Here is a 15193-nt window from a genome sequence, read left to right on the forward strand (position 1 = left end):
GCTCCATGGATAATCAAGTTGGGCTAAAACCCATAGGATGGTTCATGGATGCTCCATGGTGTATTTGTACCCATGGATCCAAGGAAATGGAAAGTCATGACAATTAGGGTTTACCCTAATTGTAACACTATATAAAGATATTATTCTTGGCAAAATTGGCAACTAGAATCACACTAGTGTGTGTGAAGAAAGGGCTAGCCGATTTTGATGAGTGTAGAATTCTCTCAACTCATTCCAAGTGTTTTGATGATTGTGATTCCATTTGAGGTGTCACACTTGGGGCACTAGACACTCAAGCTTCATGGAGACTTTCTTCTCCAAAGAGGTATGTATTCTATCTTTCTATAGTCATTGTGTTTGTATGCTAGATTAGGATAATACCTTGGATATTCTTATTTGCATGTATAATAGAGAAAACATAGATCCAAGGTATTTAGGGTTGCATGTACACTTAGGAGTGTTAGAATGCTCAAAACCCTACAGTATGGACTATAGATCTAGAGAGCAAGGGCTTAATCTCTTAAGATGGCCAATCAGACAGAAGGACTCGTCGAGTCCATAAGGGAACTCGACGAGTTGGGTCGTGCTGTCCCGTTTCAGTTTATGGTAGAACTCGACGAGTCTGTAGAGGGACTCGACGAGTTAATTCGCCGAGTCGCGACTATGAGCAGCTTGATAGGACTCGATGAGTTGGAGGAACGACTCGGCGAGTAGGATCGCAGTTTCAGGATTTATGAGTTAAAGAGCTCGATGAGTTGAAAGGTTGACTCGGTGAGTTGGTCAACCCAGAATGTTGACTTTGACCAAAGCATTGACTTTGACTAGGGGTAAAATGGTCATTTTACCCTTAGATGGATTTTCAGTTTTCTGACTAAGTATTATTGTATAGAGTTAGTTGGGGAGTCATGGGAGTAGCTAGCATAGATTCCTCACGCACGAGTTCAGCATCCAGTTTTAGAGGTGAGTTTTCCTCCAGTAGGAACGGGTCGAAGGCACCAATGCCGGCACGCTTATGTATGTTAGTATGTGTCGGGCTTTGGTCTAATGTCGGGGCTAGCCCGATGTAGAGTATGTGTTCCGGACATCGGTCTGATGTCAGGGCGGTCCCGAGAAGTATTTATGTATGCTTGATGTCTTTGTGATTAATGCATGTTATGTGTTATGTGTTTCGGTCCTAGGTTCGATGTCGGGGTAAGCCTAGTGTATGTTAGCTTATAAGTGTTATGTGTTCCGGGCTTCGTCCGATGTGGGGGCAAGCCCGATGTATGTTATATGTTTATATTATGTGTTTATGATATGTGTTATGCAGTGTGTATGTCGGGGCAAGCCCGATGTCGAGGGAGGCCCAATGCCAGACATGGTCTGATGTCGGGCATGAGTCCGATGTCGGGTAAGCTGATGTCGGGTTCGTCACGATGCAGTTAGGCGGAGTCCCAAAGTTACGTTTTATGTTATATGTGATATGTTATGTGTATGGTATATGGTAGTTTGGGGGATCTCACTAAGCTTCGTGCTTACAGTTTTCAGTTTTGGTTTCAGGTACTTCTGTTAGCAAAGGGAAGGGCTCGAGGTGATCGCATGACACACACACACACACCATAGTTTTCTAGCCTGGGATATTTCACTCTGATATTTGATATGATATTTTGATACTTTGACAGATATGATGATGTTTTTGAGATACATGGTTTACAATGTTTACTTGATGATGATATTTATGGTTTTAATAATGAATTAAAAATGAAATTTTTTTGGACCGTATTTTTGGGATGTTTCATTAAATAAATCCCAAATTCTAGACAAGGCCACTTCCATCATTGGTTATAGGCATATCAAGGCTTTCTTGGATGCTTATTTTTCTAACTTAGCCTTAACTGATATTGATCTTACTGTCGCCTTCAATAGAAAGTTGAAAGTTCCAAAGCTTTCTTGACAGGGAAGATGAACATTGAAGATTTTGAAGATGGAGAAATCATCCACAAACCACTAGGTGTTGTGTTCTAGGGTAGAGGCAAGAAAGGGGGAAGGAAGAAATTTTTGTTTCGTACTGATGATGTATACTCAAGCCAACATCTATCTAGTATATTGCTTCACATCAACAACTGTTAGAGAAATATGAATGAATACAGGGCAGAGATTAGGAAGATCATCTTTTGGTACATAGAGATTCGAAAAGTTTTGTTGCAGACCATAAAGATACTACCGTTAGTTTGAAGATTCGTTATTGATCACAAAGAGGGAGAACGTAGAGTCTATCTATGTTGTGATATGTCGAACCTAAGGTAGTTTCTTAGATGTCGAATAGTTTGTAAATAGTGAAGGCCTACAATAATCCGTTAAGTAATGTATTTACTAGGCACATTAGAGATTCTCCATGTACCGGCACATTAGAGATTCGCCATGTAATGTCGAGTCCAAGTATTTTTTGTTTCCGTAAGTATCCTATAAATAGGGTAAGTACATTTAATGGACTTTTGGGAACTTATATGCTCTGAACTTTCTCTCTCATAGAAATACCTCTTGTACTCATTTCAGAATTAATTGAGCTGAAACCAGATCTTATTTAGATCATTGTGTTCAAACTTACTCTAATTTTACTTACGATTGATCAAAAAATAATTTAAACATCCTTTCAGTTATACTTGCAATTGTAGTTATAGACTTATCCAAATGGGAGACTGTTGGATTAAGGTGTTTAAGCTCATAACTAAATTGGTATATTCTTGTAATTGGAAGAAAAATTATTTTTGGGTTGCTCGTATAACTAAAACTTAATTAGAATGACATTTGTAGTGAGAAAATATATGATTTATTAGATTATTATATGATTGATAAACATATTAGAAATTATGAGGAAATGATTTGTAAATATATTATATGATTAATATATAAATTGGAAGTAGATAGTTGATTTGTTAATTTATTATGTAATTAATAAATTAATATGAGTTCAATTGTTAAATAATTGATTTTTTAATTTATAAGATTAATAAATTAATGAGAAATAAATTAGAATTAATTAATTATCAATCGAAATTAATCTGTAATTAATTCGGGACTAATTAGAATTAATTGAAGGTGAAAGGGGTGAATTGTAATTGTTCAATAGTTAAATAAAAGAGACAATTCTAGAACCATCCAAGGGAGGACGGTTTTAAGAGCTTTTCTAGGGTTTCCAGAAGCCTCCTGGATTCTAATAACGAAAAGATTTTAATTGGGAGTAAATCCATTGTTTGATTAATTCAAATTTGGTTTTGCCTATAAGTTATCTAAACTATAAATAAGACCCCTTGGGCATCAAATTTCATGGTTACTCTTTCCATGGAGCTTATGAACAAAAATTATACCTCTCCTCCTATCTCCTCACTTGTCTTTTAGTTATAGGGTTTGGGTGTGAGCCATTAGATGCATCATCTTTTTGGTGCTAGCTTTCCAAGCTCTTTAAATGAAGGATTCAAGTAACTTGTTTGCTATAACAAGTTTGAGGTGTGTAACCCTAATTTCGAAATTGCTAGGGTTCATGTTAGATTTTGTTATTCAACGTATGTTTCCTTAAAAGTGTAATATATAGATCCTTTTAGGTTGCATGTTCCCTACTTAATTGTTAAGTGTTTTCTGCATTGTGCATATTGTTGAAACCAAATAATCCAATCAATGTTTTCTTTACGAAATTTTTTAAAAACTTATAGTTCTGCCATGTAGATATCTTCACCAAGGTCTCCATGAAGGATAAAAGTCTTTCCATCGATTTCCTTTACATGTAAGTCCTCTGAAGCCACAATACCAAGGATTATTATAATTGTGGTCATCTTTACAAAGGGAAAGAAAATATTGTTATAATCAAAACCTTCCTTATGTTGTAATCCCTTCACCAATAATCTAACCTAGTATCTCTTGCTTCTGTATACTTCATCCTTCACCCAAAATACATACTTTTTCTTAAGTGTCTTCTTCTTTGTTAGTAATTTCACAAGAGACCATGTCTCGTTCTTGTCATGAGAGCATAACTCCTCTTCCATGGCCTTCTTCCATTATATGAAAATTTTAATCCTCAAGGCTTCTAAGTACGTATTTGGATCTTCTTTATCTATAATCAATAAGAAGTTTCTTCATGAGGGATGTCTCACTGGAGGTATGCTTGATCTAGTAGACCTATAGAGTCCTTTTGCAGCTAGTGATTCTGCAGTTGCTGACTTTGGAATTACTGATTCGCTGTTAGTAACTATCTATTCTTTATTGGTCCCACTTAAGACATAATATTCCTCCTCTTTTGAGCTCCCACTGCTTCCATAACCTCTGCTTATTTATGGCTTATATGGAAGCTCAACCGTTTCTTCTTCTGAGATCTCCTCCAACACAACTTGTTTGGATGACGACCTGGTGGAGCATTTTGAGGTACCGAAATTTGCTAGTTTTGGATACTATAAATATTAGAAGGAATGATATCTTTGAGAACATTGTATTATTGTTAATAACTATGTGCATAGAAATATAAAACTTAAAATATGTTGGATTTCATGATTACAAAACCTTATCCAGAATTTCCATTTGTATTTATTCAATTTTTCGAGTTGCTTGTTGGTTTTATAAAATTAAGTTGTTATAAAAAAAAATATCCTTGCTTTATTAAGAAAACAAAACTATTATGATACTATAACTTTTTAGACTTATTTCAACACATATTATAATATAATTTGGGAAATAAATAAAATCTAATCTAAATGAAACTAGGGCGAGCATCGGATAACATATTTGTCTTTGGAACTGTGATTGTTTTAGAGTTACCGGTTCCAATTCTTTGTCAGTTTAAGAATTGGATCAGTGTTCCTTATTCTTGTTATGGTTCCTAAAGTTTTGAATTGATTGAAATTGGCTATGATTCCCATTCTATTGTTATTTTTAGAATTATTACCAATAGAGTACTATCTGTTTTTCAATAAAAATATTTTAATTTTTAATATATTCATTCCAATTATATTAGTTTAGTCTTTTCTTTATTTTTGTTTATGTCTTTGTATTTTTTGAACATAACCCTTTTCTTATCTTTATATTTAGAATTGGAATACAACAAATGATCTTAACTCTAAAGTATGTTGTCAACATTCATTTTTTTTCTTCTAATTGTGGCATTTCATTGAAAGATTTTCAAAGCTATGAAAAGACATCATATTATAATAGAAAATAAAATCACTTAAATGGATTCTGAAGTTGGTCTCTTGATAGTGTAGTGATTTTTCGATGGATTCAGAAAAGAGGTTGGTGGATGATATCATATTAGATAAATCTTAGAATATGTATTTATCCTATTGTTGTACTTATCGTGTATCTCATCTCTCCTAGTTTACAGGAGATTATTTTGTATCAACTGAATATAAATATACACACTCAACCTCATTCAGAGGTGTGGTTAATTTAATAGTCTCTATATGGTATCAGCCTCTCTCTATCCCTCCCTCAAATCTCCGATTTCTTCTTCAACCCTACACAAACACCGATCTTTTTTTCCTGGTACCTGAAAATGGTTACGTCTTCATCTGATGATGGTACTTTTCCAATGAATACCATTCTTCACATGATCCCAATTAAGTTGGGATCCGCCAATTACCTGCTCTGGAAAAATCAGATGCTCCCACTTTTCTCCTATCAGAAACTCTCCGCTCACATTGACGGCAGTACTGCCCCTTCCGCCATAATTACAGTTGAAGACAAGTCCATTCCCAATCCGTTGTTTGAAAACTGGAATGATAGTGATCAGCGTGTCATCATTTTACTCAACTCCTCATTGACTGAGGAAGCTGCGGCTGAGGTTTTGGGTCTCACCACAGCTCGTGACATATGGGTCGCCTTAGAATCTGCCTACAGCAATTCGTCTGTAGAGAGGATTCATTCTCTAAGGGATTCCCTTCGCACCCTCTCTAAGGGATCTTCTTCTGTTTCAAAGTTTGGTCGCAATTTCAAAACAGTGTGTGACAAACTCGCTGCCATTGGGCAGCCGGTAGATGAGATGGACAAGCTCCACTGGTTCCTCTGTGGTTTAGGAGCCCCGTTTGAAACATTTTCTACTGCCATTCGCACATCAAAGCCCTCTCCTTCTTTTCGAGATCTTCTCTCCCAGGCTGAAAGCCATGAGATGTTTCTCAAGTCTCTTCACAGCTCTGTCACGCCCCCTGTTACTTTTCTATCTCAACAAAATAGATCTGGTTCCAACAGAGGACGACAACAAGGTTTTTCAAGGGGCAATCGTGGAGGAAATCAGAATGAGGGAAGAGGGGATGGTGGTCGTCGTCCACCCCATTGTCAGTTGTGTAGAACCAATGGCCATTATGCCTCCTCATGTCCATCTCTTTCCACCTATGCATCTAATGCACCTTCATCGGATGCACTCTTAGCTCAAGCCTTTACATCTCAATGCCATGTTAATCAAGGGACTCCAGACTGGTACGTAGATTCGGGTGCCACGGCTCACATGACACCCTCCACCGAAAAAACTTCTCATTCGGCCCCACATCACGATAATATGAAAGTTCTTTTTGGCAATGGTCATAAGTTACCTATTTCTCACATTGGTCACTCTCATATTTCGAATAAATTATTACTTCGTGATGTTCTGGTCATCCCAAAGTTAACCAAAAATCTTTTGTCAATTAGTAAACTCACAATGGACCATCCAGTTGATGTCTTATTTTCTCAACCCTTCTTTCACATTCAGGACAGGGTAACAAAACAAGTGATAGCACGCGGCCTATGTGAGGATGGATTATATGTTCTTAGAGATGCTCCAATGGCCCTGATGGCAACTTCTGGTGTCTCAAGAAAAGCTTCTTTTGAGTTATGGCATAATCGTTTAGGACATATTCATTTTGATGTTATTAGTTCTCTTAATAAACTTGGTGTTTTGAATGTCACATCTGTTCTTCCTAAACCTGTTATTTGCAAACCTTGTCAAATTTCTAAAAGTCAACGCTTACCTTTTGAGTTGAATCCTAAACGTGCATCTCATCCTTTAGATTTGGTTCATTGTGATTTATGGGGACCGGCTCCAGTTTCTTCTGATGATTACTCATATTATGTTGTGTTTGTGGATGACTACTCTCGCTTTACTTGGTTCTATCCGTTAAAAACCAAAAATTGTTTTTATGCAGTTTTAAAATCTTTCATTACTCTTATGCAAACTTAACTGTCTCGAAAGATTAAAATTTTCCAAAGTGACGGAGGAACAGAATTTGTAAATCACACCGTCCATCAAATATTTAAAGAAAACGGTACTTTTCATCAAATCTCATGCCCTTATACACCACAACAAAACGGGCGTGCTGAACGTAAGCACCGACACATTGTCGAAACTAGATTAGCAATGTTATTTCATGCTCATGTGCCAGCATCTTATTGGGTGGATGCCTTCATTTCTGCTGTATATATAATCAACCGGATCCCCACTAAAGTTCTGCAAGATCACTCACCATATGAGCTTCTCTACTCCATGATTCCAAACTACACGAATATGCGAACATTTGGCTGTCTTGTATACCCATATTTACGTGACTATTCCACTCATAAGTTGGCTCCTTGTAGTATACCGTGCATTTTTATTGGGTATAATAATCAGTATAAGGGCTACAAATGTTTGGACCCGACAACATCACGAGTATACATCACCGGACATGCTAGATTTGATGAGGCCACTTTTCCTTTTTTCTGAACAGCTGCTCAGAATGCTATCTCTACACTTGAGCTCACATCTTTTCTAGATGATAACTTAGTTGTTGAGTCAGCTACTGATCCAACTCATACAGCTCCTCCGGCCCATACAACTTCTCTGCAATCCCGCGACTCACAACCCACTGTCCGGTCTCATTCACCTTGCGGGCTTTGTCCGCACACCACTGTCGCTACTACTGCAGATGCTCAGCCTAATTCTTCTCACCCTGACGATGACTACAATGAAGAAGGCCCCTCCTTATCCGATAATGATGACCCACCGTCCCCACCTTCCCCTGTTCATCGTCCACCGGTGAATCCTCCATCTACTCACCCAATGCAAACCCGTTTAAAATCTGGTATTGTACTGAAAAAGCACAATCCTGATTTCTTGTCACTTCTTTCTGACCAATTACATGTGGCTCTTCTATCGGATGCTACACTAAAAGGCTATAAAACTGCAGCCAAGCATCCTCATTGGATGGCTGCTATGCGCGACGAGATGGAGGCTCTAATTCAAAATCGGACATGGGTCCTTGTTCCACGTCCTTATGCGTCAAATGTAGTTGGATCAAAATGGGTCTACAGAACGAAATTTAAATCTGATGGTTCTGTTGAGCGATTCAAAGCACGGCTTGTTGCTCAAGGTTTTACCCAAATTCCGGGCTTGGATTATTCACACACTTTCAGTCCGGTTGTCAAGTCATCCACCATTCGAATTGTACTTTCACTTGTTGTTCTCCATTAGTGGCGTCTTCACCAATTAGACGTCAAAAATGCCTTTCTTCATGGGCAGTTACATGAAACGGTATACATGGAACAGCCTCCGGGTTTTGTTGATTCTCTGTTTCCAAATCATGTGTGCAAATTATCCAAAGCTCTCTATGGACTGAAACAGGCCCCTAGAGCTTGGTTTCATCGGCTTAGCACGTTTCTTGTTTCATATGGGTTCTTGTGCAGTCGTGCCAACACGTCTCTCTTTGTGTACACCAACAACTCAAACATTATTTACTTATTGTTGTATGTTGATGATTTGATTTTAACAGGAAACAATGAGACTATGCTCCCTTCCTTTACTACTCGACTACATCATGAGTTTGCGATCAAAGACCTTGGCGAGTTGAATTATTTCCTGGGTCTGGAAGTGAATCATACTGAAGATGGCTTGTTTCTCAGCCAAACCAAGTATGCAAAAGACGTTTTAAGCCGGGCTGACCTGCTTGACTCCAAGCCAGTCTTCACTCCTTTGGCAGTTAACGAGTTATTTACATCAGATGGACCTCCTTTTAAGGACCCTACACTCTATCGATCACTAGTAGGTGCACTTCAATATCTCACTATAACCAGACCTGATCTTTCTTATGCGGTAAATCGAGCTAGTCAATTCTTGCATGCTCCAACAACTGCACATTTTCAATCAGTCAAGCGAATTTTACGTTATCTCAAGGGCACCATTGCCTTTGGTTTAACATTTAAACGCCCAGTCTCAAATTCTATTCTTGGATACTCCGATGCTGACTGGTCCAGATGTATTGAAACCCTTCGTTCCACTTATGGCTATTCGATATTTCTTGGAAGAAATTTGGTTTCATGGAGTGCAAAGAAGCAACCTACTATCTCACGCTCTAGCTGTGAGTCCGAGTACCGAGCAATGGCAAATACAGCTGCAGAGATTGTCTGGATCACTCACTTACTACGTGAGCTTCATGCCTTACCACCTGATTGGCCCACACTATTGTGTGATAACAAAAGTGCCTTGTTTATGTCCCAGAACCCAGTTTCACATAAGCGTGCAAAGCATATTGATCTTGACTATCACTTTATTCGTGAACTTGTGGCTTCTGGGAAACTATACACGAAGTTCATTCCAACCAAGCTTCAAGTGGTGGACATATTCACCAAGAGCTTACCACGTCCTTAGTTCGAACACTTTCGCACCATGTTATGTCTTGGACCACCACCTATTCACTTGAGGGGGGATATTAGATAAATCTTAGAATATGTATTTATCCTATTGTTGTACTTATCGTGTATCTCATCTCTCCTAGTTTACAGGAGATTAGTTTGTATCAACTGAATATAAATATACACACTCAACCTCATTCAAAGGTGTGGTTAATTTAATAGTCTCTATAATGTTGCATGCGGATGATAGAGTGACCAGGTGGACGATTCCACTCGAAACTACGGTTAATATTTTTTATGGCGTTTTTCTTTGGATAGGTTGGCTACACACAGTGTTGTAGATATTAGCCTTGACAGACGATTAATTGGGGAGTAATTGTTTGGTGGTCTACATCCAATTACGATTAGTAGTGCTTGATGGAAATTGGTCTATCGGTCAAACTCAAGCTTGACGGTCCTTTACGGTCCTAGGCGGGAAAAAATTTTTAAAAAAATCAAATTTTCAAACATTATAACAAAATTTATAAAATTTCCAATTCTTAAAATTTCAAATATTCAAAATTTTAAATTACACCACAGATTTCGAATTTTCAAAATGTTAAATTTTCAAATACTTATTTCCTTATGATATTTTAAGTTTGTAAATAGTTTTGTTAATAATTTATGTTCCCCGTTTTATCCCAGGTTAATCTCCGCTTAGATCGATTTATCATTTGACCTCAGTTGACCGCTAAGCTACCGTCGAACGTTTTTTCAACCATGGCTACTAGATTGAGTCTTTCTAGAAGAGGGTTGGAAATCCCTTCCTTGTTGTATCAATGTAAAATGTGTGTAATGGGGGTACTGAGTCTAATCGTCATATGTTCTTTGCATGAACCAATTCCGATTTCATTTTTAAGGTTTCAAGAACTTTATATTCCGGTTCCAGTTTCTTATCAATAAAAGTGGATACCTCCTGCTCACCCTAATCCCACCTCAAACCAATTTCTAATTACACATTTTTTTTCGAGTCATTACCAATTTGGTCATTTTTCTAGTCTTAGTCTATTAAATTTTGTGTGTTCACATGATAGGTCCATTTTGAACATCAAGAAAATTAAATTATATGAAGTAAGAATACATCTAAGGTTCCAACCGTTGACATATCTCTACGAAAGCTATTTGAAAATGTTTACGGTTAGCTGAAATATAACAAATGTAATGCTATATAAATGTTAATTAAATACTATAAAAAGTAAATTATACGAAGGAAAAATGATTTGGGATGTAATTACCTTTTCGTCTTGTTCACGTTTAGGTAACTTCAAATTCTTTTTTCTTTTTTGCACATATTTGACCATTTAACTTGTGACAATGTTAATATGTGAACACATTTAACAAGTTAAATGGTAAATGTGTACAAAAAATAAAGTTGTCTAAATGTGAACAATTTTTTTTACGAATTTCTTAAAAAAATTTTAATTTCTTATAACATTTTTATGATATTTTTTTTTCTATAGGTTTTCTAATACAATGTTTTAAACTTTGCTTATAATTTTTTTTTTAACTTTTTTTAAACTTTCATATATTTTTAATACAACTGTTTTCAGACCAAATATTTTATTTATGTTTTAAATATTTCTTACAATTTTTAACTTTTATTTTTATATTTTCATACAATTTTTTTATAACTTTCATAGATTTATTTCTAAACTTTCTTTTATAATATTTTTAAAGTGTTTCACAGATTTTGTATAACACTTTAATATATTTTTTATAATATTTTAAAATACTTTCTTTAAATACTAGTTTAAAATGTTGTATTAAAAAAAAGTTTATAAACTTCAAATTACTAAAAAGTTGGAATAATTTTAAAACATTTACATTATATAGATTTTTTGTTTTTTTTTATTTGCTAAGTAATATTTTCTTTTTATTTTTTTAAAAGACTCTCCATACTTATTGTAACATATTTAATTTATTTAATTTTATTGTTCGATACTATTTGCTTTAAAAAAATTGTATATGCTTAAAAACAAAAGAAAAAATTTATAAGAAGCTATATAATATATTTCACAAAACAAAAAAACATATTTATTAATTTAAAAGTAAATTTTAAAATTGATCAATATTTAATTAATATTTATGAAATTATGGAATATTTTGAAAACAACGTTTGAAAAAAAATAATACAAACGAATATGAAAAATAAAATCGCTATTAAAAGTGAGGAAAATGACTTATCAGGGTAATTGATTTTTGATTTTGTTCATATTTAGACAACTTTCTTTTTTTGTACAAATTTAACCATTTAACTTGTTAATTTGTTCACATATTACCATTGTCACCTGCGATAGCCGGTGACAATGGCAATATGTGAACACATATAACAAGTTAAATGGTTAAATGTGTACAAAAATAAAGAAGTTACCTAAATGTAAACAAAACGACAAAGATGATTACCCTGATAAGTAATTTTCCTTTATATGAATGCTCCATGTGGCTAGGGATGTTATGCACGTTTAGTCTCTAATTCTTTTCTTAAGTTAGACCATATATACATTTCATTTTTTTGAGTTTTGATTCCTGGTATGTGCATATCTACATATATATATATATATATATTACATCATATCTTAATATTATTAGCTATATTTATGTTTATTTTAGAACAAAAGGTACTTATTATGTTTAATATATGTTATGTAGCGTAAAAGACATTCTCGGAAGCAATATGGAAGCTGGAAGCAGAAATGAAGAGCTTAGGCAAGAAGGAGACACAAAAAGAATGGGCTAAAACTCATGAATCGTAACTCCGATTGACGTGATTCAAAATGGTCTAAAAACTAGATACAATTTCAGACAACTTTGTTGTTTTGAGAAAATACTGATTCTCGATAACCACGATGTGGTGAATGGAATCTTTGTGATTCTTGACGTTGGCTTGGGGAATATGAGATAAACACGAGGACCTCGATGTGGTGCCTTTACTACGTCATGGTGGCCAGATTTTAGGCAAGTATATATATTCGAACATTATGACGAATTGGGGGACTTGGATGTGACTTTATGGAGAAGTATTACGACAAAAACCCTTCTAAGAACCCTTTGAGATCGATTTTGAAGATAGGAAGTCGATTGGAGCAAGGATTTGCATCTACACATTCAGTTTGCTTAGTTTAATGATGTTTAGCTTAGTTTACCTTTTATTTATGTGTTCATCAACTGTGATTATAGGCTAAAACTTTTTCTTTCGTTTAGATTAGATGAACTCCTGAATACTATGTGTTGATTTCTTGTTTTATGGATTGATGAAGTTGATTTTTGCTTTAAATATTGTTTGATAAATCTAAACCTAGCTTGTTAAAGTTTCTATCTTTATTGTCTTGTCTCAAGTTTTTTGTAGTTAAATTGCAGTTGGCCGCATGAACTTGGTTTACCTAGTTGTTTATGACCATTAAATTGCTAGAGCTAGATATTGACAATATCCTAGTATAAGTGATAAGTTAGTTGCTTAACTGTGTTAAAGAGCAGTATTTGATCATAATATTTTCTCGCTTACTAGACTTGACCAAAGAATAGTGGTCTATATATTATATCATTCAGAGTCCAAATTACCTTTAAAATCAATTTAGTGTCCTTAACTTGCATGATCATTGGGGTTAAAGTTGTTAAATTGACTTATGCTAGTTAGTCTTACCATGATGACTAGTAACTATTATTTGGTAGCTAGCGGAATTAATCCATTGTCATGAAATCAACCATAGGAAACAGGAGCAATTCGAAACTAAACGAAAGTATCCATTATTCTTGATTTGAAATTGTCTTTCTAGTTGTTTACTTTAGTAATTAGTTTGTTATTTTAATTTAGCTTTTTTTGAATTTGTAAAATCAGATAAAACCCCCATTTTAGTTGTTTTTATTAGTTTAGCTTTTAGTAGTTATTTTATTAACTAAATATTGTTCCCTGTGATCGACATCCGACTTACCTAAACTATTTTATAATTCGACTAGGTACACTGACTAGGTGCATTCTAGCTAGTTAAAGTCGTTAGGTTATAAATTCAAAACTAGATAGGTATAATTCGTGCACATCAAGTTTTTGGCGCCGTTGTCGGGGAACGGCTTATTTGATTATTAGTTTAATTGATTTTAATTATTCAATCCTTTTTGTGGGGTAAAAACCACAAAAAGTTACTTCGGTTTCATTTGTTTATTTTAGTTTTTTACTCTGAAACGCAACCACGTCGTGGTCCCGTTTCAGTTAGTTTTTTCGTTTTTTATTCCTTTTTATGCGTGTGTTTTGTAGTTTTTTTAGCAGGAAATATGGGGGACATCACGACAATGTTAATGGAAGAGTACAAGCGACATATGAGGAATGAAAACAGATGGGGTCTTGATCCACCAAAAATCCCAACCACGACAAATTTTGAACTTCCGGGGCACATTATTAATATGTTAAGGGAACTACCTTTTTATGGGAAGAAGCACGAGGACGCTTATGAACATATAGAAGAGGTGGTGGAGATTTCACATTATTTTAATGCACCTAATGTGAGTAAATATGCGGTAATGCTTCGAATTTTACCGGTCACGTTGAAGGGTGAAGCAAAAGAATGGTTAAAATCACTTCCTTTTGGAGCAATCACGACATGGGCTGATTTTAAGACCGAGTTCATCAACCAGTTTACCCCACCTTCAAAAGTGGCAAAGCTTAAGAGAAATATCCAAAATTTTCAACAATTAGAAGGGGAGTCGTTATACGAAGCTTGGGAACGTTACAAGAGATTGTTACGACATTACCCTCAACATGACTTCAATGTGCAACAATAAATCTCGATATTTTATGATGGAGTCAATGTGTGCACTCGTCAATTTCTAGACTCGCAAGGGCCCATGACAAAGAAGAATCCGACAACAAATAAAGCTTTGATTGAAGAATTCGCTAAGCATTCAAGAGAGTACCACAACTCAAAGGAGGATTTCATTAGAGGAAAGTCAAGTAAAGATAGAGTTCAAGATGCTATTAGTGCAGTTATTGCAAAGCTCGATGCAATGGAAGAAAAGATCACAAAATTGGGTGAACAAATTCAAGATAGATGCGGAGCTTGTGGAGGACCCCATTCTACTAAGGATTGTGAGTTGGTGTACAAGAGAGCTCAAGACACGAAAAAATATCAACAACTAGAGAATAATCTCTACCAACTAGAACGAGTCCAATCCGAGAAGATAGATGCTCTCGAGTCAATGCTATTCAGATTCATGGAAGCTAGCGAAAAAAGATATGATGCAACTGATGCAACACTTAGAGTTCAAGAAGAATCTATTTTGAGCATCCACACACAAGTTGGGAAATTAACAAAACTTTTACAAGAAAATCTATCGAATCTACCTTCAAGAAAAACCGAGTCAACCCCTATGGATCAAGTCATGGTCGTTGATATAGAAGAAGACGAATTGGAGCATATGAAGGACCTTGAAGAGGAGTCTAATTAGTCACTCGAAGTAAAAAAGAAAAAAGAAGAAGAGCATTGTGAAGCTTCCCAGTCGCCACGACGTGGAGACAATAGTGCCATGTTGTGGGTGATAAAAGAAAATTATGATTTCTTAG

The 15193-nt window shown here is 35.5% G+C and overlaps 1 protein-coding gene and 1 non-coding gene across 2 annotated transcripts; one reads left to right on the forward strand and one right to left on the reverse strand.

Annotated features, from left to right (window-relative positions):
* The first annotated feature begins 8512 nt into the window (after positions 1–8512).
* Positions 8513–9619, forward strand: LOC111911587 (uncharacterized mitochondrial protein AtMg00810-like). Its single transcript, XM_023907340.1, has one exon. It carries the CDS (start codon positions 8513–8515, stop codon positions 9617–9619), a length of 1107 nt encoding a protein of 368 aa, XP_023763108.1.
* Positions 9620–14292: 4673 nt separating this feature from the next.
* Positions 14293–14399, reverse strand: LOC111911604 (small nucleolar RNA R71). The gene has a single exon (XR_002856923.1). It is a non-coding gene; the product is annotated as a small nucleolar RNA R71 (small nucleolar RNA).
* Between the last annotated feature and the right edge of the window lie 794 nt (positions 14400–15193).

Source organism: Lactuca sativa, chromosome 1, assembly GCF_002870075.4.
Source record: "Lactuca sativa cultivar Salinas chromosome 1, Lsat_Salinas_v11, whole genome shotgun sequence".
NCBI classification, from domain to species: domain Eukaryota; kingdom Viridiplantae; phylum Streptophyta; class Magnoliopsida; order Asterales; family Asteraceae; genus Lactuca; species Lactuca sativa.